This window comes from Dermacentor albipictus, chromosome 2 (assembly GCF_038994185.2).
Source record: "Dermacentor albipictus isolate Rhodes 1998 colony chromosome 2, USDA_Dalb.pri_finalv2, whole genome shotgun sequence".
Taxonomy (NCBI): Eukaryota; Metazoa; Arthropoda; class Arachnida; order Ixodida; family Ixodidae; genus Dermacentor; species Dermacentor albipictus.
In genome coordinates this window covers 190147453-190175282 of record NC_091822.1, presented here as the reverse complement: position 1 = coordinate 190175282, position 27830 = coordinate 190147453, and the positions used below count along the sequence as shown (strand labels likewise).

Here is a 27830-nt window from a genome sequence, read left to right as displayed (position 1 = left end):
CTCTACTGATTCATGTATTAGCGGGGGTGGAAGCTGGCCCCATTAAGACCGCCGGAGTTCTTGCTTCAGTGTTGACGTGGTATTCACTTCGCACCATGCTTTGTGGAAGAAGGAGTTAGGCTGGCTTGGTTTACGGAAATTCTCGGCAGTGTGCTTTATATATAGTTTTAACTTACGCATTAGCTCGTGACTTCTGCGAGCGGTGCGCAAGTCAAACGTAGACTTTTTCTTTTTTTCAGTATTACGAAGAGAGAGAGAGAGAGAAAATGATAAAAGAAAGGCAGGGAGGTTAACCAGGACTGAGCCCGGTTGGCTACCCTACACTGGGGAAAGGGGGACGGAAAGATAAAAGAAGAGAAAGTCCACTGGAGATATCAGTCGGTCACTCAGTATTACGAAACATGTTACGACGCCTAAGGGGTCCCATTTCTCGAGGTAATCCTCCTCTACACTAGCCACTTATTTGTCCTGGCTTTTCGGTGACGCACGGATGCCAGTAGCACAGAAAAATTTCTCCTTGCGTCGCAGCCATGAACGGATATCCGGGATCGCTTGACTTCAGCTACGTCACTGCTGAAGTGTTGCCTTCCCAGGAACCCTGTCATGTAGGCCAAACAGTAGGCCATATATCACTTGGAGCGAGGTCGAGACTGTGTAGTCAATGTGCTATAGCACACCCCAACCGAGATCCCGCAAAGTGAACTTTGTGCGGTGCTCTGTATTCTGACTGGCGCATTGTCCTGAAGGAAGAGAACGCCCGCGATAATTAGTCAAGCCAGGTCGTTTCTTTCTGAGTGCACGGCGTACACTTTGGAGAACCTCACAGCTTATGGTACTCACTGTTGATGATCCCAGCAATAAGGGGGGGGGGGGGGGGCATCATAGAAGACGCTGCATTCAGGAAAAAAAAAAAATGTCGCTATATGTCTTAGTGCCGGTGAGTCACCTTGTCCGGCATCGTCTTCCACGGAGGTTAGGCCGTCTCGAAACCGTCGGCGCGACTCAAATATTGTGCTGTTACTTCATCGCCGTCTTGTAATCATAGTGAGTGTGAAATATAACGTGAATTTTACTCGGTTTTAGGCCTTCTTAGGTGCGACACTTCATTGCAATGCGTTGTTGCACAACTGCGTTCGCAGGTTTTAAATTTTCGAGAACTGTTCGAAAAATATTCGTGCTTGTGAATACTGACTATTCGACCCGCGAAGACCGAATAGGACCCCATTTGGCTTCTTATTCGAAAGTGTGGAATATTCGGCACCCCTAGTTAATGCTCCATTGCGCAATCAGAGAGGCCCGCGAAGTACTCGAAGTGGTCGCTGCAAGTCATTGCGACTTATTCGGAAACGATCGTGCCCGAAAAGTTTCTACCTGCCACGGCTCCCAGTGTGTCTCCCCATTCCGATTTCGGGAAAGGACGCGTGCGAGCAGCCTTCGCAATGTTGCTCCTGGAGCCACGGTGAGTAAAATGCCTGCATTCTCTCGATCCGTGCGCGCAGCTGCAGTTAAGGTCACGTCATAGACCACGACGGGGATCATCAGCTCTTGTGAATGAATGAATGAAACCACGTTTATTCCACATTAAAGTGCGCCGAAGACGCTGCGGTGGAAAGGGGAGGGGTATTATTGCAAAAGGGGAATGGTAAGGCTGCCTCCGTTTTTATTAACGAACGTCCTGGAGGCAGCTAAGTGGGAGCGGCATGACGTTTGTGGCTGTCGCGGAGCCGATCGCCGACGGGTGGTGCCGCCGGATCCTGGAGGAACAACAGCAGTGCTCGCCAGAGCTCGATGGCATGGTCCGGAGACGTGGTATCCGGGCAAGCCCAAGTCCAGAGAGAAGAAGGCCAGGGTCCCCGCTGTATGGTGGCCAGGGCACGAAGCATTGGTGGGATGTAGAGAGGGCACTCCCAACAGAGGTGGTTGAGATCAGCACGACATGTGCACATGGAACAGAACCCACTTACGGGTGGTGGTGTGCCACCCCTCTGAAAATGGTTCAGCAAGTGAGGAGTAAGGAGGGTGCCTGTCTGAATTCTCCGAAGCAAGACTGACTCTCGCCGTGTGAATACCTTCGGTGGAAGCGACGGTATAGAGAGTGGATTGCCCACTGTTGTGAGGTAGACGGCACGTCGTTGTTTGGCCGCATGCTTGTCTGCCAATGGGTCTGCTACCTCAGGTGTGGTGGCTAGGAGAGGATAAGGAGTATCGGAGGCTCTGGCTAGCACGGTATAGAGAAATGAGCGCGCGCCAGTCTATGAGCCTTCTCGTTTCCGGGGATACCGCAGTGCGCAGAGGCCCAGTGGATGTAACATCGGGACCGCATTCGCGGGGCAGGCGTGCCTGGTGCCGGATCTTCTGCAGTACGGGATCTGTGTAAATAACATTAGCACATGCCCGATGGGCAGCCTGGGAGTCTGTGTACACATGATGGTGAACAGGGTCAGTTTGAGACGAAGTTGCGAGGGCCCACTCCAAAAAATCTAAGATGGCCATTAGCTCAGCGCGGGTGCTGGACATTGCTTCTGCTGATATATGAGGGCGGTGGTTCTGATTTTCATTTGTCTGGTCGTGCCATGCAGTGGCATAACATGTGTTACTAGCGTCGTCTGCAGGCAGTGCAGCGTCCGTGTATACGATGCGTTCAGTCAATGGGAGTGAACTCGTAGCTTTAGCATGCCTCTTGGTATATGCAAGGCACCGCATTCGCTAAGTAGGGTCCATATTGAGAGGAAGTGGCCTGCCATCGGTGAGAGCCGTGATTTCCCACGGTGGCGTGTTGTCGGGCAAAATGGGCATTGTGTGGACGTCATACCCGAGGAGCATGGGTGTGTGTCGCCCGGCATTTGTCGCGAAGTCTGCCTCTTGTCATTGGCAGGGCTAACAGTCGTATGCTTGCTATAAGATTGGGACAGCGATGGGACATTCTTGCATCTCATCTTCAGGGAAAGAGAGAGAGAGAAATAAAGAGGAAAGGCAGGGAGGTTAACCAGACATCAGTCTCCGGTTTGCCACCCTACACTTGAGATGGGAGATAGGGGTTAGGAAGAGGACAGAGAGGAAAACGTTAAAAAAACACGCGCACACGGAGGCACACACACACAAGAGGCGTTCCAGTTAGAGACGTTCACGAAGGCCGGTAGATCACAAAATTAGGAATAAAGTCTGCGGGGTAGAGCTGTGCGGGGTATCTGTTCGGGTCCTGGGCATGTTTGTCGAATTCGACGGCGGGAACGGAACGGCTGTCCGCAAGATCGTCGCAAAGACGGACAACGCTTTCCGCCTCGTTCGCAGAATCGCAAACCGGCACCGAGGCATGAAGGAAAACAGTTTTCTCAGGCTGATCAATACATTCGTACTATGCCACCTCACCTACACGATTTCTATGCACAACTGGCTCAGAGCGGAGCGAGACAAGCTCAACGCTCTCATCCACAAAGTAGTCAATAGGGCTCTTGGGCTACTCATTAGGACTCATACCGAGGATCTCTTGAAGCTGGGAGTAAATAACACCGCCGAGGAGATTGCCAAAGCCCAAGAACTCGCGCAACTCACTCGCCTGATCGCCATAGCGGCAGGTAAACGCATCCTCGAAGAGCTGGGTTACCACCCTGCGGGATTCCCGATGGTCAGTACTCCGATCTCTAGGTGCATTCGAGACAAGATCGTAAGGCCCCTGCACCTCGAAACGTCCATCCCGTCCACAACGAGGGCAGACGCAAGGCCAGTGCTGCAGTCATCGTCAAACAGATCAAGCAACACGATATTAGAGCAAGCTTCGTCGACGCCGCGGAATACAGCGACGGGAAGACCTTTGCCGTCGTTGTGGTCGACTCGAGCGGCAAGATTTCCAATGCCTCGATTCGCACTTACCCCGGAGTCGCCGAGCAAGCCACCATCGCCCTCGCCCTGCTAGACGGTCGTGAGTCCGAAATCTATAGTGATTCTAAAACGGCAGTTAGGGCTTTTCAGAAGGGTTGCATCGCCAAGGACGCTGCTCGTCTTCTTAGCCGCTCGAGTCCATATATATGCTCTCACAAACCATTCAATTCACTGGTTTCCCGCTCAGTCGAGGGTGCTCCCCCGAACCTCAATGAGTCTGCTCACGAGGCTGCGCGTGACCTCACCGACCGCGATTCCTCTATAAGGAGCACTGACTCCCCTCCTCTCTACGGTGACAGGGACGCTCCCGCTACTCACAACGAGATTATTAAATATTTCTTCATGTCCAGAAGGGTTTTTCCACCACCTCACCTCAAGTTTAATAGGGCGCAAGCCGTTTCGCTTAGGCTTCTACCGACCAGCACATATGCGTGTCTGTCCGCTGTCCACGAGGCTTACCCCGGCGTGTATCGCGACGATGCCTGCCCGCCCTGCGGGCAGACCTCCACTCTACCTCACATGCTCTGGAAGTGCGGGTCGACATACCCCAAGTTCATCAAGGAGGAGTGGGACTCGCTTCTGCGTAGCCCCGCTCTAGAAAAGCAAATCCTGGCCGTCCGGCGCGCCCGCGACCGGGCCGGTGGGCTAGACCTACCGGTCCCGACGTGGGACTAGCCGGGTGCGCGACGAGTTCGCGTCCTCGCCGGACCTGCAATAAGGTTTCCTCACTCACTCACTCACTCACTCACTCACTCACTCACTCACTCACTCACTCACTCACTCACTCACTCACTCACTCACTCACTCACTCACTCACTCACTCACTCACTCACTCACTCACTCACTCACTCACTCAGCTGTGCGTGGCCCGTGTTACCATCTCCAATTCGACGTCAGCGCTCCCTCTTTCGGACCATTCAGCGAAAAGAAAGAGAAAAAGACGAGTTACTATTTACGAGAGAAGCACGCACACACAGACACACGTGTGTGTGTGTGTGTGTGTGTGTGTGTGTGTGTTTGTGTGTGTGTGTGTGTGTGGGTGTGCGTCTCCTCACCGACGGTACACTTTCTCGCATCATCATCATCATCATCATCATCATCATCATCATCATCACCACCACCACCACCACCACCATCATCATCATCATCATCATCATCAGCCTGGTTACGTCCACTGCAGGGCAAAGGCATCTCCCATATTTCTCCAACAACCCCAGTCATGTACTAATTGTGCCCATGCCGTCCCTGCAAACTTCTTAATCTCATCCGCCCACCTAACTTTCTGCCGCCCCCTGCTACGCTTCCCTTCCCTTGCGATCCAGTCCGTAACCCTTAATGACCATCGGTTATCTTCCGTCCTCATTACATGTCCTGCCCATGCCCATTTCTTTTTCTTGATTTCAACTAAGATGTCATTAACTCGCGTTTGTTCCCTGACCCAATCTGCTATTTTCTTATCCCTTAACGTTACACCTATCATTCTTCTTTCCATAGCTCGTTGCGTCGTCGTCAATTTGAGTAGAACTCTTTTCGTAAGCCTCCAGATTTCTGCCCCGTATACGTGAGTACTGGTAAGACACAGCTATTATATACTTTTCTCTTGAGGGATAATGGCAACCTGCTGTTCATGATCTGAGAATGCCTGCCAAACGCACCCCAGCCCATTCTTATTCTCCTGATTATTTCCGTCTCATGATCCGGATCCGCCATCACTACCTGCCCCAAGTAGGTGTATTCCCTTACGACTTCCAGTGCCTCGCTGCCTATTGTAAATTGCTGTTCTCTTCCGAGACTGTTAAACATTACTTTAGTTTTCTGCAGATTAATTTTTAGACCCACTCTTCTGCTCTGCCTCTCCAGGTCAGTGAGCATGCATTGCAATTGGTCCCCTGAGTTACTAAGCAAGGCAGTATCATCAGCGAATCGCAAGTTACTAAGGTATTCTCCATTAACTTTTATCCCCAATTCTTCCCAATCCAGGTCTCTGAATACCTCCTGTAAACATGCTGTGAATAGCATTGGAGAGATCGTATCTCCCTGCCTGACGCCTTTCTTTATTGGGATTTTCTTGCTTGCTTTATGGAGGACTATGGTGGCTGTGGAGCCGCTATAGATATCTTTCAGTATTTTTACATACGGCTCGTCTACACCCTGATTCCGTAATGCCTCCATGACTGCTGAGGTTTCGACAGAATCAAACGCTTTCTCGTAATCAATGAAAGCTATATATAAGGGTTGGTTATATTCCGCACATTTCTCTATCACCTGATTGATGTTTACTTTATTCTTGTTTTTTTTGTTCTTTGTGGTACTGATGCCTCATCTATTTCTCGTTCTAATACGCATCATGTACATCCGTTCGCGTGGTGCACATTCACTGCGCATTCATACTATGTACACGCATCTGGATATTGTTAACCACTGTTGGCTTTTTCTTTCCTGCTTTTTTTTAGCCTGTTGTTTTACTAGGCACTGTTCTTGTTTAATGTCATGCCATCTTTACTGGTTGATATAGTAATGTTTGTCAGTGTTCTTTTATTTTTATTTTTAGAAATTGTGTAACGATGCCGCCTTTTTTTTTAAATTTGAATTGCTTCTTCAATTGTAACCCCCTCCCCTCTTTAAAGCTTCGGCGACTGAGGGTATTTGTAATAAATAAATAAATAAATAAATAAATAAATAAATAAGGACATTTCGAATATTAATCAAACCTGACATTCATTATTAATGAATGTTACTGAAGTCGGCTCCTTGCTCACTTTATTACTAGGCTCTTTATTATTTGATTGATTGATTGATTGATTGATTGATTGATTGATTGATTGATTGATTGATTGGTTGGTTGATTGATTGATTGATTGATTGATTGATTGATTGATTGATTGATTGATTGATTGATTGATTGATTGATTGATATAGGAGGTTATGGCAGTGATTACCACCGGCGTATTCAAAATACTAGCGAGCAAAGAGCTGCATCACCGAACGGAGAGGTGTGCAATTGAAGAGCAAATGGAAAACGACAATATGCGAATAAACATCAAGGTTCACGGCACAGATTATTACAGTGCATGTTTTAGTTGCAAACAGTAAATACTACGATTAAGGTGTTTTCGTAATACAAGGATGCCTATATTCTACTTAAAGGTCTTTCCTGTTAGCTACACAAAAAATTTTAAAAATAGCGTGTGCCGATAGCACAATTCTATCGCTTCAACTGAATTACTCGATGAGGCTGTCATAGCCCATATACGAGAAATTAAAATGCTTAATTTCAATAATATAAATTCATTACACCAATTAACGTTGTCATTAAATACTTTATGGCACATATTGCAACTTAGGAATGGTAGCCGGTGAGCTCGTAAAGCGTATCCACTTGGAACGAATTCTCAGGATGACACCAATTTTGAGATACTAATTTACAAATTGTGCGACGATATATATTGGCATTCCAGTTACTTTTGTGCTTCAATGCACAAAACAGCGTTTTCCTTTAAAAAGTAAGCGGCACAACAATACATTTTTCACCGCAATATTTACTGCGCTTGTATTGAAATCGGTGCTACCCTCAGTATTCGTTCCAAGTCGACATGCCTTGCAAGCTCACTATCTGCAGTTCCTGAATTGCTATACGTGCTGTAAATACATTAGTAAAACATATTTATTGTTAATATGCTAATTAGTCAATTACGTGTGGATTACTCGTCGAAGTAAGGTCCACCTCATTAAGTAATTTAGTTCAATGATTAAAATTGTGCTATCTGCTATACAGGTGGTAATTAGAAATTGGTGCAGCAAAATACACGCAATATACAAGCGCTGCATTCACGTGAGCTGTCATCGTGTTTTTATTCATATCGTTCGCAGCACAAGCTGTCGAATGTTGTAACTTAAAGCACGACAGGTGTGGCTCAAGTGAGAAGTGTTGACAGCTTACATAGAGTATACGACGCAGCATTTGTCGCTGTCTGATGATCTCACCCCCAGCTCATTTCTATAAATAAAGCTTTTTTCTCCTCCTTCGAAATGGTACAAATATAGCTGTTTATTTGTACTGATGCCACTTAGGTTGTCACCAATACCATCATACTCACTGGTTATGACTTAAATGCTGCCTTTTAATATCGCTATCCCTTTTACAGCTGTGGTTCGGATATACTGGCGGGGTTATACTTGTATTTGCGCATCTCCCTTCTTGCACTCTTTGTTGCATTTAGGGTCTTATGCATGGTTGTGCAGTCTCCTCGTATACGCAAAGTCAATGGCGTAATCTGCAGACGCTCTAGCATTGTTGCAGCCATGTTGCTTTAATTTTCTGCTGCTATTTGTTGAAGCCAGGCAGATCGCTTGCGGGAAATTTTAACAGTCGTCTTGCGACCGCTTCCCCCGGCCCCCTCGTATGACTGTCTTTCGTGCTTGCTACAGTACATATACTTTCATAGCAAATATAGTCGTCGAACACAATGTTCTGAAATTTTGTGGTGTTTTGCGCCTATTATTAAATATGTGTTGCTTTGACATCGTTGTTACGAATGTCGCTACTTCGCGAATGAATTCAAATTGGCGGCAATTTTACAATGAATTTTTTACGCCGTCTTTAAAGGGAAACACGGGATTCAGCTTACTTACTGGCTACTTCGAAGTGCTTCTGACCCAACGGTGCTTAATTGGCACACGTATATCTCATTCAGACAGGATTCCTCCACGCAAATTGGTCATTAAGGAAACTCGCGCGGCAACCTAACGATAGCCACAGTCATGCCTCGTGAGCACGCGCTGCAAAGCCCTGCGAGTGTCGAGGCTACCTGCGTGACTGCGAATGCCGGAGAGCGCTCAAGGAGAGCCTCCTCCTCGCCGAGTTGTCCGAGATGCACGGGATGATGGCGGCGTCCGGTTGCTCCGCATCCTCCCACGCGTCTCCCGTAGTTCGCCGGAGCACCCCTGGGGGGCGCCCCGTGTCCCTCCACTTTTTGTGCTGCGTTGCTGACCGCTGCCAGCAAGAAAGTGGGCGTGGCCCCGCGCCGCTCCGCTATTGGTCGCGCGGCCGCCCAGGTACTCTTCCCTCGCGCGCGCCACCTTCCGGGTCCCGCCCCCGGCGGGCGCGTTGCCCCTTTCTTTCCGCCCCGGCGCGAGCGGCGCGTCGCGGCGTCGTGCGGAACTGGCGGCACTCGCGGCTGCGGCGTTCTCGGCGGCGCGACGCGGTCGTGCGCTGAAGGTGGGGGGCGAACGAAGGAGGGGGAGATGTCGTCCCTTGCGGCGGCCACCGCGCATGCGCGCGTGTCACCGTGTCACCAGGTGAGCGCGACCATTGGTTGACGGCGCGGACGACGCCCCTCCCCCGCGACGCGACGCGGCGGCGCACGGCGGGTCGCAGCGGCTGCGTGCGCGCGCGTCGCGAGGGCGAGGGTGTCGCGTCACGGAGCGAGGAGGGCAGGCTGCTCGCGCGCCGCCGCCGCCGTGTCGCCCCCCCGCGTCCGGCCGCACTCCGCGGGACAACGCGTCGTGCGCGTCCCGTGCTGCTCTCGCCCGGTGGTGGTGTGTGCCTTCGCGGCGGCCGCTCCGCGCGCGCATGCCTGCGGCCGCCTCGAGCGAAACTGCGCCCGTCTGCCTGTTGCGCTCGTCTGATGCCCACGTGTCGGTGTTGCTGTGCGCGCTGTGAATGTGTCGTCGTCGACGGCGTCTCCATGGGGGACTGAAGCGTGCTGCCCTGCCGCCCTTACAGGCCCCGCCGGTGCAGCATTGGGCGAAGCGCGGCCGCAGCCCAGCCCCGCGTCTTCGCCGTCCGACGGAGCAGCAACGCACCGCCGGACGCGCGCCAGCATGGATGTGGTGAGCTTATACCACGCATCTCCTCCTTCCTTGCACCCGACCTGTCGGCGGCGGTCACACCCCGTCTAGTGTAGCAGCACACGCTGTGCCCGGACGGAAGTTGTGGTTCGCGTTGCGAAGCGGCAGAAAAAAAATGTGACCGACTGCAGTAGCCGACCTGAATGTGTAAACATGAGGATGAGTAAAAGGGTTGCAACGCAACACTGACGCTGGCTCTTCTCTCCGTAAGAGACGCCTTGATTCAGCAAATGAAAAAAAAAATAAAAACTATCATTCATTGTGGTTCAGCGACGGCAGAAATAAATTAAGGCAAACAAACGAAATAAGGAAAGTGGAATGGTCTCCATTCCCTTGAATGTCTTCCGCCTGCAGTGAGAAGTCAAGCGTGCACTCTATTCCGATTCCCTCCTGCAACCCTTCCGCAAACGCCTCCTGAGAGAGGTCAGTTGTGCGCGGTGTCATGTAACGGTTTCCGAGACGCACCGCTGGATTACGCTTCTAGCGCGTCTCTGTTGGCGCGAGGGAAAGCGGCCGAAGAAAGCGAGCTGAGATTCCCTCGTCTGGCGCGCTCGCTTGGTGCCAAGGGCGCTCCCCTCCCCCGCCTCCCCTCTGTCCGCCGCCGCCCACTCGCTTGGGGCCGGGAGGAGGAGGGGGAGGGACGAACGCGCTGCCGCGGAAACAATTCCACGGAAAGCGGTGCGCGCTCGGGACTTCGTAATTGGTCGCTTTCTGCGTCACGGAGAGCACGACGGAACGAAAGCAGTGCACGCTAGAGCGGAGGAAGCCAGTGGTGAAAGATGAGGGCCCGAAATAACGACGCGGAATGGACGATAGCTTTACAACGGGTTCGTTGGGAAATGCCGCCGAGACGGCCTCGTGATTAGGCATCGCAGACTTTGCTGAGAACAGCAGTTGACCGCAAGCGGGTTCATTGCGTGCATTGTTGGAGAGCTTTTGAATTTATTGAGCAAACACTTTAAATGGAATCGATATGGCAAGGTTCAAAAGAACTCGCGCACAAAATTGAATATACCCGGCAGCGTTATCTATTTAGGAATCACGCTGTTTTTTTTGCGTTAGATGGGACATTTGACTGATATTCATAGCGCTGATACTAAGTAAAAATGGCGATCCGCATTCCTCCAACGTAAATTACGGAAGCTGTAAACGAAAGCTGCAGGAGAGAAGGAATTTGTTCTTCGAGGCCGGCATGTTGATTCGTGCTTCATTGATCGATGCTGTTTAACGTCCCAAAGCGACGCTATGGGGCAATGAGACACGCCGTAATGCGGCGTGTCTCATTGCCCGCCGTAATGGAGGGCTCTAGATCAATTTAGACCACGTCAGGTTCTTTAACGTGTGCCTAAGTCTAAGTAAAGGAGCGGCCACCACGGTCGAGAATCGCACCCGCGACCTTGTGCCAGCATAGCCAAACACTTTGAGCCACTGAGCGACGGCAGGTTCAACTGCCCGAAGGAAAATAATTAATGCATGCAGTTATGGAGATTAAATACTAGCTACAGGTCATTAACCAACACTTTCTTTCCACTTCGTCGAATTGGAAATGGGCGAATTGGTATCTGTAGCACTATAACGCCGGTGAAATACCTGTCATCTCTAACATGAAAATGGACTAAAGATAATACCAAATTTCTTTCTCGCTAAACATACACTCTAAGAAAAATCCCGGGGAAAACGGGAGTAACTGCGCCGTTAGTCCTAAAAAGGGCGCTTTCGTCCCTCAAAGGACTAACTGCATGAATGTGCGTGCCGTGTGCAAATTTCGGAGAGTAAGTGTTTAGTCCCTGCTCGGAAAGAGAGCAATGGGAGGACGAACGGCAACAGTTACTCCCCAGGCACTTGGCTGTTTTCGTCCGTGTCATGGAGCGATGCGGCGAAAACGGTATTGTCTATAAATCGTGAATGGTTCGAAGTTAGTGCATTGTCTATTGAACTACATGCAACGCAGCACCTTGCCTCTTCGTGAGAAAATTACGCGATACTTAAAACTGGAATGTGAAGAGGCATGCTCTTCGTGCGCACCCCATAAGTGAGCGATACACATTAAACGCGCAAGTCATTGATAGACGGCTATATATTTCTTGGTCAATAGTACCTAAGTTCCTTCCGTTCCAAGGAGGTTGCGAACTGAAGCGATGTGTAGCTCAAACGGCACACGCTAAGTGACAGAGAAATTGCCCTTCTCTGTCGTCTTCGCTGCCCCGGTTGAGCTCACTACACGTATACATGGCGTAGTGCCTCAGTTTAAATCACCCTAAGAATACTCGGGCTAATTTCTTTTCGCAGTCGCTTATGGTTGCAAGTACACTCAACGTTAGACTCTCGCTGCATAGCTTGCACAAAATACAGAGCCACTTTTATATTGCCGCACTTGTGTTCCCATGCTTCACCTTTTCTAAATATCCCATCTTGCCATCCAAGCGGCGTGGTGAAGTGGTAAGGGTACCTGACTCGTTAGCGAGAGGTAGTGAGTTCGAGTCCTGCTCTCGGGCACGTTTTTTTTTCAGATTATTCATTTTTTTATTAGAGTATAAATGCCTAATTTAATTATTTACACCTTTGCGGAGCATCGGAACGAATTACCGTTACTCCCTTGAGGACCATCGGGCAGGGGCAACTGTTAGTCCCCGAAGGAGTAAGCGCATGGGGAGTAACAGTTCATCCCATGTCAGTTCGTCCCCAAAAGGACTAATGGTTGTGGCAAATCAGTTAGTCCCCAAAAGGACCAACCTCCCTACCCCTTTTAGTCCTTTTTTTCTTAGAGTGTATAGGCTCAATATCTGGCGCCATGAATGTTGGTTCAACAATGATTCGCCTCTGTACAAAGAACCGTGGTATCTTTGTCCAAGGCAGAGCCGCTTAGCGCGAGGACAGCCTGCTTTGGTTGCGAACATGTGGTCTGTTATACACACATGTATGCACAATGCAACGTTCAGGTCCAGCCGGTCTGTAGCCGTGACACGAACCGCCCGACTTCGTATACAGCTGATGGCGGACGCGTTGTGAAAGACCTTGTATGGGAACCTTCCATAACGATGCTTAGCTTGTCCTTGACTATGTGGCGCTATACAGGGCCATAATAAGCAAACAAAGTATCCACTATTACGGCCATACAGTCTCCGACTCGGTAGCTGCCGCGGGAGAGCCGTTGGTCACGGAGAGCTTTGTCCTTCTCGAGATATGAGAATCGCGAACTGCGTTCATTATCTCTCAGGCCCGTTCTTCGCGTTGCGCGCGAGCTGGTTCGGAAATGAGGCGCGTGGTTTATACAGGAATGAATGGTACACGTAGAGGAGCGCGGCCTGTCTCTGCAGCATCGTGGCGACCTCGCAACGATGGGAAACTTGTGCGTGAACGTTCCTTCGCTTTGTGCAGGTGTATGTATAGGCTCCCGTAATTAAAGCAAACACAAAATATCCGAGGATGAATGAGCCAACTTCCCTCTGTGGCGAGTCTGCAAACGTCCAGCTTTGCGGCAGATGTCGTGCCGAAGGATGTGCCGGCCCTTCTCTGTGTACTTGCAACGATAACGTTTAGCAGTTGCTATAGAAACTTCGTGCAGCAACTGCATGATATGAACCAGCTACGTGAGTGCTCCCTTTGACAATGGACCTATATTATGCCTGTACGTGACCGCAACAAGCGCCTTGCGTTGATAATATTCTGTATTTGCAGCCTCACTGTCTACAACTCTCGAATTTGATTACAGACGAAGCGTCGCCACGTGACTTTCCTGATAATATAAAAAAGGTAAAAATGCTTTCTGAGGCTTGTGCAATGACAATGCAAGATGACAGCTGTGTTGGTGTTGCTAGCGTAACAAGTGCGTGCATATATCCCGTCAGTATAGTGTGTTCACAGGGGCTGGTTGGTTCATCTTTAGAATAAAAAAATCTAAATATATCCCGTCTCATTATTAATTGTTTCCGAAAGCTAAAATATGTAGGGGCCGAAAGCACACTCAGATGCAGAGCTGCTTATAGAGTTTCTCACTATACTTAGAGGGAAATCTGGCTCTACTGCGCAGTGGTATGCATAGGAATGCCGGTATATTGTGACTCCGGATTGGCATCGTTCTCGGAGAGCCAGAAAATTCTGAAGACACGCCTGTCAAGCAACGTTCCGTCTGTCACGATGAGTCATTTTTTACTGAAACAGCACGTAAAAAGCTGTATTAGCTTTATTATAACACAAGAACATGTTTTGTTTAATTATGAGAGCTTGTTATTGCTTGTACAATTACATAACGTAAAAAAGTAACAGTGGGCCGCTAAAGATGGAGCTGGCTGACACCAGCCAACACAAGCCTCACAGACACATATACCTTCATTTCCTTGACGGCACAACGCGCCTTAGGAAACTTCCATAGACGGTGGCACCAGATTTCTCTCTAAGTGTTGTAGTGACAAACTCTATGGGGCTGCTGGCGCACGATGACAGTTTCACATACCAATCAAAACGTGCTTATCTCTGGATCGCTTTGCGATTGATTCGACTATAGTTCCTAAACGTACGCCAGTGTCCGGTGAGTTCTAGCACGGGATGCTGCTGAGTGGTCGTCTGCTCTTTATGCCTGAGAGAATTCCCTAGAAGAAATAAATTTGTAGGTATTTTTGCACACTCCCTTCTCTATATAGCATAGAGAGCATGCACTGGACTATAAGCGCGAAGAATGTTCACCGTTGTCATTCGTAACATTCACAACATTCCATGCAGATGCAACCTGGTTAACCTCCTTCTCTCCTCTCTTTTCCTGTCATCTTTGTTTTCCCCGTTCCCTTTCCCCCGGTGTAGGGTAGCCAACTGGACGTTATCCTGGTTAACCTCTTTGCCTTCTGCTTTTCTCTTTCCTCCTCCTCCTCCCTCCCTCCCCCTCCCTTCTTTCTCTCTCTCCGCGCAATATTTAAAACTGTGTACCCCAACCCACTTCCTATGCCACACGCTGCAGCTCTGGAAGCTATATACACAGGGTGTCCCAGCTAATTTTAGCCAGAGTTTAAAATATGCCGACGCACTCTGAGACGACGCAACCAAATGCATGTTGCTGGCTATTGTATTGAGTAAGTCGCACCAGTTTTTGTTCTGCTTAATTGCATAATTAAGTCAAGAATAATTTAACAACTTTGTAAGCAACGAAGTTAGGAAAAAAATTCCAATTAAAAAGTTGTAGAGCGCTTTGCGAAACGTCCGATTAAGCAGTTTCTAACTTTCTCTATTAGGCATTGCTGTTTTTCCGGTTACTGCAGATGCCCGCGAAAAAAAAAAAATACCACGTGACATGTCCGCTTGGGCGCCGCAATTGCAGCACTGCCAAACGCTTCGCGTACAAACGAACAGAACACAACATTTAGCCGGGTGTGTTGCCACTGCGTCTGCTTATCGCTATCACGAATCGCCGTGAGAGAAGCACATCGGTGGCGTAAATCACACAACCAACGCCTGCGTCTCTGGCCTGTCGCCTTTTAAGCGGCAGCGCACCCTGCTAGATGCTATGTGCGTTTTTGCGAGAAGCATTTGAGAGCGCCGCAACCACGACGCGCATGTGGGAATGTCACGTGTCATTTTTTTGTATGTCGTGGGCATCTGCAATAAGCAGAAGAAACAATAATACAACCTAATAGATAAAAAGTTAGAAACTGTTTATTCGGACGTTTTGCAAAGCGCTCTACAACTTTCGAATTGGAATATTTTGCCTAACTTTGTTGCTTCAGAAGTTGGTTCACTAATTTTGACTAATTATGTAACTAAGCAGAACGCAAAAATAGTGTGACTTACTCCATACAATAGTCAGCAACATGCATTTGGTCGCGTCGTCTCAGAGTGCATCGGCATATTTTTAAACTCTGGCTAAAGCTAGCGAGAACACCCTGCAGTAATGCGACCTGTTGACTCATATGTAAACGATTGTGTCATCGCTAACATTACAGCTGCAGCTAACACCACATTCCAGAAACAGCATCGTACCTCCCTAAGCGACATGCTTCAGGTAAATCCTGTTAAAACATTGGCTTTCTTTAATATGTTATAGGCATGTAAACTTTTAGGCGGTTGCATTGGTACAAATTGACGCCTCCATATATATACGGGTAGGGGGGCCTTTGTCAGGCAGTTGCATCTGCCTTTAGCCCCTACATCCCAGACAACGTATTGTCTAAATAAAGCATTCATTCATTCATTCATTCATTCATTCATTCATTCATTCATTCATTCATTCATTCATTCCTGTACATAGAACGCTGTTTCTTTGTTATTCGTTGCGCGATGCAGTAGTGTTACGAACTTCCAACCGGTGCCACCAGTGTTATGAATTTCCCAACCGGTGCCGCCAGTGTTACGACATCCAACCGGTGCCGCCAGTGTTACGAACTTGCACCGCTGCACCACGATTACGGCTTTGTGGTCCCGTAGCGCTCTTCACCCGTTTCGTGACAGAGCGTTGGTAGCGAAGACTCCGAGCCTGGCGTCGATGAGAATAACAAAAGGGACTTTATACATTATATACAGGTTATCATACAGGACATAAACGGATCGGCACTGGGGCCGAGAGCTCACACAAACGCGACTGTTCTCGCACGACGGCGTCCGGCGAAAACGCGTGACACATCTCACCCCAGTCGGGGCGACACTCTCTCCCGGTGGGTTGGCGGATCCTCTTTCGAGCGGCGTGTCTCTGCTTTTATAATCCCCGAGGCCCATTGTCACTCAACCGGCCCAATACAAAGTCAGCACACGACGGTCGTCCGAGGGGTCCAACCAGCGACCGCGCTGGCCACCCGGTTCAAAGTTCGCGCGCGCGGTGACCTCCAGGCAAGGGAGGTACGGCGCCGGGCCGTCGGGCACACGCGGACACGTCAAAACACGCTGCTCCGCCGAGGCTTCTCCCGCACGAAGGCGCAGCATCTTGACTTGTGAAGGGAGAATTATGGCGCTCGCAGGATAGATTCTGCATCTTGCAGATTCGGGATCCGGGCTTGTGGTAATGGCACAACAGCATCCCCGCCCTCAGATAAGGCGCCGGGAAGACGAGCTGCCTCCACGTGGCTCGGATGCCAGGCGCGCACGTTCGTCAGGCTCGTCCAAGTTCACGTCCAGTGTCGGGACGCCAGGTAACCTCACGTGCCCAGGTCCGACTCGCCAGGACAGGAGCTCTGCTCACCACGTCGTCGCCAAGGCACCTTGACCAGCTCCGCTCGGGTCGTTCCTAAGACCTTGCTTCTCGCCACTGGTCCCGCTTGGTCGTTCTGCAGCTTGCAAAACCGACCGGCAAAAGGCAACACCCAACACGAACAAGTGCCCTCTGTCTCCCGTCAAACACCAGACAAGGCCATAATTCAAATCAACCTAACTAAATTGTTTTCCCCTTTTTTCTCCCGCTACAACAAGAGGCAGGTGTACGATCTAGCACACAAGGCTCAAACAACCAGTTTTCAAATTAACAACACAACAAAATAGAAACAATTATTAATCAGCAATAATAATTACAAATAGAATGGTCCCCTTGAAATCGCTTGGACCGAAAACATACTTCTGAGGAAGCAAATGAGGTCATTCATTTTTCCCGGCGATATTTTCGCGGAATCCGAAGCTGCTTATATTTGCGACCCTGCTTATCCGTGTAGCGGCGGTACAATAAGCCAGATTCCTTGCCAAATGAAACCCCCTTTTCTTTCACTCCCCGTTTGACGCTCTTCCTCAGATCGGCTAGTGAACAATCTTCCTGTTGTTCGCGAATCCGAGTTTCCCTTTCAACTGCAGCCTGCTCCTGCCAGCTGGCGGAAACCGGAGCGAGTGTGGAGCCCGCGTCGCCTGATTGCGGCGTCGAGTCTATATCGCGGCTAGCACTGCACGCGTCACTCCCACTCACTTCCAGGACCCGCTCGTCTAGGCCAGCCTCCGAGCTCTGCCTCTCCCGTGACTGCTCGCCACTCAAGTTACCGTGATCGGTCCGTGTGCCGCACCGCCTTTCGCTCACCGACACTAAGTCAAGTTCCCTCGACAGCGGGCGCGCTTTGGATCGCGTGGGGGCCATGTACGCCACGTCGGCAAAGAATGATTTGCCCTGATCCCTCAGCAGCTGCTCCGAGCTATTTGAGAAGAGGTAGGAAAATTGCTCCGGGAGGGCGGCTGACACAGCGGCTTCGGTGTTAAGTTTCCCAAATTCTCCTTCAATGCTAACCGTTGCGATCGGTAAACAGACACTCTCCTTCTCGGCCACTTGCCGTATCCTAACGCACTCTCCCGTAAAATCCCTCGAGGAGACGAAAGACGGGTGAACAACGTCCATAGTTGCTGCAGAGTCCCGCAGTGCTCGGCACTTCTTGCCGTTTACCTTAATTTCCTGCACATAGGGCTCCAATAGACGTATGTTCTTGTGAGTTTCCTGTATCGTTGCAAAAGCAATTCTCTCTGGGCAGCTTGCAGCGATGTGCCCTTGCTTTTTGCAATTGTAGCAGGTTAACGGTTTCCGTTTTTCAAAAGAACGCGTCATTTCGTTTCGCTGTTTCGGACCATCGTCATCATTCTGAGATGTAGTCTGCCCTTCCCTTACAATTTCTTTGGTAAGGGATTCGTCGTCCCGAAACTCGCGACGCGTGATTTGCTTCCGTTCGTCGGGCTTCCCGGAAAACCAATCTCTCCTATCAGCTTTTTCTACGCGCACTGCCTTGCTGTGCAAGCTGCGGCGGGTGTAATACTCTTCCGCTAACTCTGCTGCCTTGTTTAGCTTAACCTCCTTTAGCCTATCTTGCAGCCAGAGCCGGACATCCTCATCAATGCAACGGTAGAACTGCTCCAACGCGATGCATTCGACAATTTTGTCGCGGTCGTCGTAAACCTCTTCGCCCTTCAGCCATTCCACCAGGTCGGCTTTTAGACGAAACGCGAAGTCAACATTCGACTCCTTACCCTTTTTTGCATACCGGAACCTCTGCCGGAAAGCTTCGGGCGACAATTTGTACTTCCGCAGTAGCGCTTCCTTCACATCACTGTAGCTCTCAAACGCCTCTTTCGATAAGCAAGTTATTACGTCTGATGCCTCCCCAGGAAGCAACGCTAACAGATTCTGTGCCCAAAGGGATCGCTCAATGCTATTCCGTTCACACACGTGCTCAAATTTCACGAGGTATTTGGCCATATCCTCTCCGACGACAAAGGGTGGAAGTTGATCGCGTATTCTGGGAACATTAGAAGTGAGACTAGGCGCTCGCGAGCTATTTCGGGTCTCCAGCTCTTTCATTTTAAGCTCGTGCTCACGCATCTCTCTCCTTTCCTCCTTTTCCTCCTCGCGACGTTGCTGTTCTCTCCTTTCCTCCCTTTCCTCTTCGCGACGTTCATTGATACCCGCCAAGGCCTCAGCGGCTTCCTCAGCCGTTACGTCCCCAGTCCTCATGACCTCAAGGATCGCATTCTTTCTTTTGGTTGAGCCCAACTCAATGCCCAACTCCTCACAAATTTCGAGAAGTTCCTTCACCTTGTACTTCTCCATCGTTCACACTGTCCTCCTGCTGTTTACCCTTTTTGAATATACCTGCCGTACGCTACTATAACACTACTAGTAAGACATATGCAAGTATTTCACACACTGCCCTGTTTACCCCCTCAGCATCCCCTGGTTTTCAAAACACTCTTACTAGGCTTGAAACACACAAGGTTATCACAATGCAACACCAAATCCTTCCCTAAGCTACTATAACCTGTGTCAGAGAAAGTCTGGTGTTTGAGGTAAACTTCAGGCACTCACCGCGCCGAGGTAGCTGATGCCGGTCAATCCCGTAGCTGCCATCCAGTGTTACGAACTTCCAACCGGTGCCACCAGTGTTATGAATTTCCCAACCGGTGCCGCCAGTGTTACGACATCCAACCGGTGCCGCCAGTGTTACGAACTTGCACCGCTGCACCACGATTACGGCTTTGTGGTCCCGTAGCGCTCTTCACCCGTTTCGTGACAGAGCGTTGGTAGCGAAGACTCCGAGCCTGGCGTCGATGAGAATAACAAAAGGGACTTTATACATTATATACAGGTTATCATACAGGACATAAACGGATCGGCACTGGGGCCGAGAGCTCACACAAACGCGACTGTTCTCGCACGACGGCGTCCGGCGAAAACGCGTGACACATCTCACCCCAGTCGGGGCGACACTCTCTCCCGGTGGGTTGGCGGATCCTCTTTCGAGCGGCGTGTCTCTGCTTTTATAATCCCCGAGGCCCATTGTCACTCAACCGGCCCAATACAAAGTCAGCACACGACGGTCGTCCGAGGGGTCCAACCAGCGACCGCGCTGGCCACCCGGTTCAAAGTTCGCGCGCGCGGTGACCTCCAGGCAAGGGAGGTACGGCGCCGGGCCGTCGGGCACACGCGGACACGTCAAAACACGCTGCTCCGCCGAGGCTTCTCCCGCACGAAGGCGCAGCATCTTGACTTGTGAAGGGAGAATTATGGCGCTCGCAGGATAGATTCTGCATCTTGCAGATTCGGGATCCGGGCTTGTGGTAATGGCACAACAGTAGCTTCAGCGACCATGCAGTTAGAAAAGATGGGCTTGTGAATCATTTATCTATGGATACCTTTAGGCATCGGTAGATCCTTGACCGCACCGAGTGATCGACGCTCTCTCATGATAGAAATGTCATTAGTACCTTACCGGAGTCAGGAACGTTCTGACTTGCTTGCTTTCTATATAGTTGCGATTAATCGAGCCTCCCGCGCTCATGGCACAGACGTGCGAGTATGCACTATAGCGTACCGGCATGACGAGCGCTAGGATTATTGCGCATAAGAAATAACCAGCTCTGCGATAGCTTTATGCGGTAGACTGTGATTTGCGACTCACCACACGTGCACATGAATGGGAGCTTGGTTGGACTTGCGCGCATTGATTCCTTTCTTCAGTACATACACTGCACGCGTGAGCGGAAGAGAAATCTCAGTACTGTTTCTTGTCAGTTATCGCGAACATTAGACCTCTTTTGGGCGTACGGTTCATCTGGTTTGTTGTAAACTACTGACGTCGTTTCTGATGCCCCATTTGAGTGCCATTAAATTGCAAATCAGTTTTGCAGCTTTAATTTCAAATTACCGTGAACTGCCTGTGCTTTTCCTTGCCGCTTTTAATTATTCGCTTCTTATTCTTTTATTATTTTCCTCCAAAACACTGCGAAGACTGTCCGGGCGATCGAATATTCCAGAAGTGACCGAAAAGGGGCGTCTATTTATGTGTTTATTAGAATATACCTTACTCTTTTTCTCATTATTTTCTTTTCTTTCTTACTGAAACCTTTCTAGTTGGCTTGCCTGAGTAGACAGACATGACCTTCACTAACGAATGCAATCCTCACTTAACACGTTTATTAAGTTTCACCTATCATTGTCTTAATTGTCAATTTTTGTGTACATTTTGAATTTGCAAAGTGAAGCCGGATAATATTGAAGTCATATACATGTGGCAGACCTCCCTAGAGTCGAAATTTCCGTTTACCGTATCTGGAAAATAAATAAATAAATAAATAAATAAATAAATAAATAAATAAATAAATAAATAAATAAATAAATAAATAAATAAATAATGTACTGTTAGCATTCCTATTTTCCAGATTTACACGCCGTAGTTGCTTAGTGGGTATGTTGGCCTGCTAAGTACGAGGTCGTGGGATCGAATCCCGGCCACGGCGGCCGCATTCAGATGGGGCGAAATGCTAAAACACCCGTGTGCTTAGATTTAGGTGCACGTCGACGAACCCTTGTGACCCACATTATTCCTTGCGCCCCACTACGGCGTGTCTTATAATAAACTCGTGGATTTCATCCCCCCCCTACCGCCACCACCACCACATAGCGTGATTGAGGCTTTTGGAAAACTATTAGCGGAAGCGCCAATGTACTTTCTTCGAACACTCGCACCTCTTCTGGCAGTCTAATGATTTATTCCAAGTGGATATAACTTTCTCATACTGTACTTCATTTCTTTAAGTGCAACATGTGCCCTAAAGTAAATATTTTAAGAATAGTGTCACTGAAACTGTGTTAATTAGCTGTTGTGGCGGACCATATGCATGTGTCCACTTTCTTCCAGTGATCCACATCGCAACTTCTTCATTTGCTACAGACTATGTTCTAAAGCACGAATTGCAAGTTTGTGCTGCATATATAATGTACAAATGTCATGCACGCGTTTCACTGCCGCGGTTTGGGGTAAACTGAAGATGTTTCTGTCTCCAATCGCTGCCTGCCTGTATACGCCGCTGCTGGTGTATACGTAAAGGCTGCAAATCACATTGCCGGGATCATTGCCATGGCAAGGTGGAACGCCGGGATGGTTGTACGACGAATCACAAAGTGAGTTTGTTCTATAAAACGAACCTGGCACATCCTCCTAAATGTGGCTACACGGAGCAGTCGTCCGACCCCCCCCCCTCCCTCTCCCTCCCTCCCCTCTCTCTCTATCTCTCTCTCTCTCTCAACACACACACCCATATGTATATAAAAAAACGAGAAGAAAGGCGGTTAACCGAGGGGCCCGATTTTTATTAGTCATATCATCAGATGCCAACACTGACACCAAGGACAACGTAGGGGAAATTACGTGTGCTTAATTAATGAAATAAAAAACGATAAATTAATAATAATGAAAGTGGATGAAAAAATGCGAAGGTTCTGGGATCGTTCCCCACCTGCGGCAAGTTGTTTTTTCATTCACTTTCATTTCCATTAATTTATCGTTTCTTTATTTCATTTATTAAGCACAAGTAATTTCCCCTATTTTCTTTTTATTGAAATGAAAATAAAAGAAAGAGACGTAGTTACCTTCTAATGGTGACGGCTACTCATTTGCTCATGCATACGGTAAACAACAATATAAAAAGAAAATATGTAGGAAAATAAAAAGAAATCACTTCATACGGTCACAAATCCACAGCACAGTTCTATACGCCCATGAACATAACAGTATCAAAGCCAAATACAAGTAGCACCACAATGAGTTCGTAAACAAAGTCACAAACACACACAAACAGACGTGATGTAGACTTCGATGAGCATATAAACGGATGAGGAATTACACAGTGCTAAAATACCTCACGCACAAAAAAATTTTCCATATGTTGCCCTTGGTGTCAGTGTTTGTTGGTATCTTATTATAGGGCTATATATATATGCACTACCGCAGAGAAAAGAATAGCAAACAGAACCATGAGCTATTTTTTACCATTCGCTACAATGTACATGAATGATATTTGTGTACAAATTGATGTGTGCCAGTGTGTCATTGCGAAATAATACGTCTGGGTTACAATTTTGGACATTAAGCATCTTGATTCGCTGTACGGAGCCAGCTTGGCTGCAGAATTGTTTACTGGAGACTGTTCGCACGTTTTCGAGATAGCCTAGTTCCTTTATACCATCCGCAGGTTTGAGGCAACGGGGCAGTGTAGGCAACCATCCTTCTCTGTGCATTATTTCGCACTCAGCTAGCACGTCACAATTTTTTCACGGACTCTTCGCTTAGCCTAAGCTAACTTGAGTGAAATGTGATTAATACATCAGTTTGCTCCTTTGAGCGTGAGCAGGAAGATAGCTTGGGTGTAACTGGAAAGGCTGGAAGCAGTGTGCTTCCGGGTGAAAAGCTAGTTAAAATGAGAGCGGTTAAAAATTAAGTGCACATGGCTCTCAGGAGACATACAGTCGACTCTCATTAAAGGCAAGTCACATCTGACACGAAGTGCTTTCGTTATATCTGGTGTCCTTTATAAGCATTTTTCTATTCTGTGCTGACATTGGTGAGAAAGTGTTCTAGATTTGCCTCGTTCTACACATGCAAATAATTTGTTTCACATGTGTTCGCAATATCGCGGTTAGCCTATACCCCGCAATGCACGCGTTAGTGGGTCTTCCTATAAGCCCTCACATGCACTGCATTTCGCCTCACGTAAAGCAATGCGTTCTACAGCTGTGATCTGTATATACAGACAGTTCGCACTCGAGGAAAAAATGATAGCCGTCGCCGCTGTCGTGTGACCGAGAAAATATTACGTGGCAATCTTCAAAAGCAATAAAACGGTTGATTTCGTAAGCTCAGAGAGAGAGAGAGAGAGAGAGGGTTTACCATAGATTATCTCAGGTTGACTACCCTGTGCCAGAGGAGGGGGAAAGGGATGCTGTTGATGAGAGAAAAACAGTACGAAAAAAAACGACGCATACAATACAGAACTGTTTCTGTGGGCCACGCTAGACCAACTGGACAAGCACCCACTAACGGAAAACATATTTATTTATTTATTTATTTATTTATTTATTTATTTATTTATTTATTTATTTATTTATTTATTTATTTATTTGAATATTCCTAGTGACACTTCCGTCGTTGCAGAGAGGAGTGGGATTGTATACTATAAGTGAAATTCGTGGTTTTGAAGGATGGTGGAACAGTGTTGCTGACAATATGGAGGTAGGGAGGCGCGGTTCCAGGAGGCGGTTCCGTTCTTGGAAACTGGCCAACACGAACAGCAGTGTGAGCCACCATGAAAGCATTGCTGCGTTATTTAAGATACACTGGACTTTATGACAAATTGTGACTGTACACTGTGCGACGTAATATGTATTAGAGGGACGTTGACACTCTGTAACATTATGTAACTCCTTCGCAAACTGCGTGACAGCGTAAGCTCAGAATATGACCAATCACTTTCGCGCTGTTCATGCACATTCTCTTTCTCTTTCTGCCTCTGACAAGTTACACGCGGGTCGTACCTTTTCCCATAACGATAACCGCCATTTGTCTTGCCCGCATTTTCTTTCTTTAGCGCTGCGAGCCCGGTGCTTGCAAGTCACAAACGGCTTGCGCGCTGTCAGCGTGACACGGCATTATCGACCGGAAAGTAGCGAGCACTGAATTTTCAAGAAAGGAAATGCAAGCGAGGCAGATGACGAATATTGTAGTGGGTCGAGATACGACGCAGAGGGTGTACACTTTTTTGAAGAGTGTACTTTCCTATCAAGAAAGCTATGTCACGCAGATAACGCGCATGCTGTTCGTGGCCTGGAACTACCGTGCGCGCAACTTTAAAAGTCTGCGCCCAAAGAATTCGGGACTTCGCAATATGTTCAAGCAATTCGGGAGTGAAACCAGCATCGCCGTTGTGCAGCTGGCAGTCTATTTGCTCAATTCGAACGCATGAAATCCTGCAGAAATCATGTGGAAGGCAGTGATGTAGGGCTTTTAGAACTTTCGAACAAGAAAACAAAACCTACGTGGTGTCTTTTTTTTAGATATTGCCATTGCTGTGAAGCGTCCAGGCAGTTGGCTTTTTCAGCGTATGTGTAAAGTGAGAATAATCACCTACAATTGGAAGCAGCTATCCTGCATGTTCGAACCGAGGTCACATAGGCATTTGGTTGGCTCGTTAACTCACCTATCAACAGCAGTTGGCGCAATATTATTGAGTCACCAATTAAAGCCCCGATCGATGAGCAAAACTTGGTTCTTACACTGAGGCTTGAAAATAATATGATTAAAAAGCATTAATTATAAGATGCCATGCTTCGCGAGAGCTGCAATGTACCGCTGCCAGCAGACGCTTGAGTGCGCACAGCTTCCAGTGTAGATCTTCCACTCGTATGCGAACAAGCCCGCTTTGTATACATTTAACCTCGAAATGCGTTTCCGATATTTCGACGCTTGCAACGTGGAGCTGTGAACTCTTTCTTTTTAACATCCCTCGAATTGCTAACTGAGAAACCTTCTCGTTTACCATATATTGTTTAAGCGCAGGTTATGAACTGATAACTAAATTACCCTGTTCAACCGCACTGTAATTCTATAGCGCTGCTTTTGTAAAAGTTAATGACTTTGTTCATTTGGTACACACCAATATACTTCCGCTTTCATTACTGCTCGGATAGATCAGCAAGGAAATCCTGTTTCTGGTAAAATTGAGCAGCAATCGTGATTAACTTCAACCGTGGTGCTGTTTTAGGAATGGTATGGTATTCCTTATGCAATGGCGCAATGTTTTACTTATTTCTTCTATTTCCTCTTCTTTCTTGCTAAACAGCCGTCTCGGCGTGTGTTTCTTGCAAGAAACAATAATAATGAGGAAAAAAATGAAAAGAAAGAAAGTAAGGAAGTAAGTGGTTCGGGAGAAACAGCTTGTAGAGTCTTTGAAGCCGCGCCCGCATAATCATTAGTTTGGGCTCCGCAAGGCGCTTCCACAATCCCGCCTCCCGGTGCAAGTTTTTGCGGTCCGATGTGGTTTCCATCCCTCTCCTGTGCGCTGCGCTGTTTGCCTTCTCTAGCTCTGTTTTATTTTTTGTCTCCTCCGTGTAACGCGCTTTCGCAGCGATCGCATCGCGCGTGCTTTCTTTATCGCGAACCTCGCGCTCACCCTCCCCTTTCCTGGGCTCATGTTTTCTTTCTGGCGTTCCCCGCGCTTACGTCTCTCCATTTATTGAGCGTGCTATCCTCGACCGGTCAGCAAGAATACGTGGGGGCGGCAGGGGCCCCCCGTCGAGTTTTAGAAATCGCAGCGGCTATATAGGAAATGTGCCAGAACTGCTTCCGAAAGACACTCTTCTTTTAACAGCGGTAATTGTGCTAGCAGTACATGTACTCGAGCTTTTAGTCGTTCCAGACGCGAGCAGAGGTCAGTCGAAGGAACGCTCGAATGCATACGGGCTATTTGAGGAACAAAGCAGTGCGCCAAAGGCACTATGGCTAATTCAAATGCAGGCATCAAATTTGGGTTTTTTTGGGTGGTCAAATAGTTTTTTTTTCTGAATTGTTTTAATTTTATGAGCGAAATTTAGAAAGCGCGTTATTTTGCAAACTATGTCGGTCAACGATAGATAGATAGATAGATAAATAGATAGATAGATAGATAGATAGATAGATAGATAGATAGATAGATAGATAGATAGATAGATAGATAGATAGATAGATAGATTAGATAGATTAGATAGATAGATAGATAGATAGATAGATAGATAGATAGATAGATAGATAGATAGATAGATAGATAGATAGATAGATAGATTTGATTGATTGATTGATTGATTGATTCATCACGTCTAACGTCCCAAAACAACGCACGGGCAATGACGAATGAGAAACACCGCCGGGGTGGGCTGCTGATTACATTTCACCGACTTGTGTTATTCGACATGCAACAGTCTGAATGCGCAGGTGTTTTGCATTGCATAGCCCCAAAATTATGGGGCCGCCGTGGCCGGGGCTCAAACACGTGAGGAAGGAGGGGAAAAAAAAGAGAAAAAGCACAAGTGGAGACAATGAAGAAGAACACATATATATACAATAGAAAAGAAAGGCGAAGAAAATCAGTCTCGAAAAGGAAATAATCATTTTATTTTTCGGGGTGAATCAACAACGAAATGGCGGCACTACGCATCTTGGCGCGCTCTGTCTGTTCTCATGCAAGACGGTTCGGGCACTGCATGCCCGGAAAGAGCGAGTGAGAGATCACTCTGAGGTATTTTCATTTGACAGGGATTTCTTCCATGAGCACGCACACATACTACGCTTTTATTCTTTGCAATAGTGAGGTTAACCAAAGGCTAGTTTCCGGTTGGCTACCCTGCAATGGGGTGGGAGATATAGGGGTTGTTAAAGACTACAAAGAGCGAGAGGAAAAAAAAGGAACTAAAATGAGAGAAAGAAAAATCAGAAAGAAATCTCGCCTATTGTTATGTGCCTCGTAAAAGTGCGCCTTGACAGCCCGCAGACCGCGATATTGTAACGCGTTTTATCCTTTTACTAGCGAAGACGCCTTGTACCAAAAAATAAATAAATAAAGGAAGCGCAATCGACCGTCGAACACATCGTATATGTTCGCTATATAATTACACGAACATAATATCGTTTGCTTTAAGTATATGAAAGCAAACCTAAGAATAATTAGTTTATTCTATTCTCTCTCTCTCTCTCTCTCTCTCTCTCTATATATATATATATATATATATATATATATATATATATATATATATATATATATATGCACTGAAGGTAATGACGTCGCAGAGTGTCGTGCATGTGCATTTCGCCAATATCTCACCGCTGAATGTATGACTCGTCGTCGGCGCAAGTTATGGC

At 47.9% G+C, this 27830-nt stretch overlaps 1 protein-coding gene across 3 annotated transcripts in view; it reads left to right on the top strand.

Annotated features, from left to right (window-relative positions):
- LOC135919557 (zinc finger protein basonuclin-2-like) overlaps positions 1–27830 on the top strand; it is a 342921-nt gene that overhangs the window by 83067 nt on the left and 232024 nt on the right. Inside the window, exons 1-2 of one of the 3 annotated variants that reach the window (XM_065453493.2) lie at positions 9041–9177; positions 9605–9711. The exons of 1 other annotated variant lie outside the window; for it this stretch is intronic. In XM_065453493.2, coding sequence (XP_065309565.1) covers positions 9703–9711 — 9 coding nt within the window. In that variant the 5' untranslated portion in view covers positions 9041–9177; positions 9605–9702. Of the gene's footprint in view, positions 1–9040; positions 9178–9604; positions 9712–27830 lie in introns of those variants that run through there. One more of the 3 variants, XM_065453468.2, reaches the window with a different exon arrangement.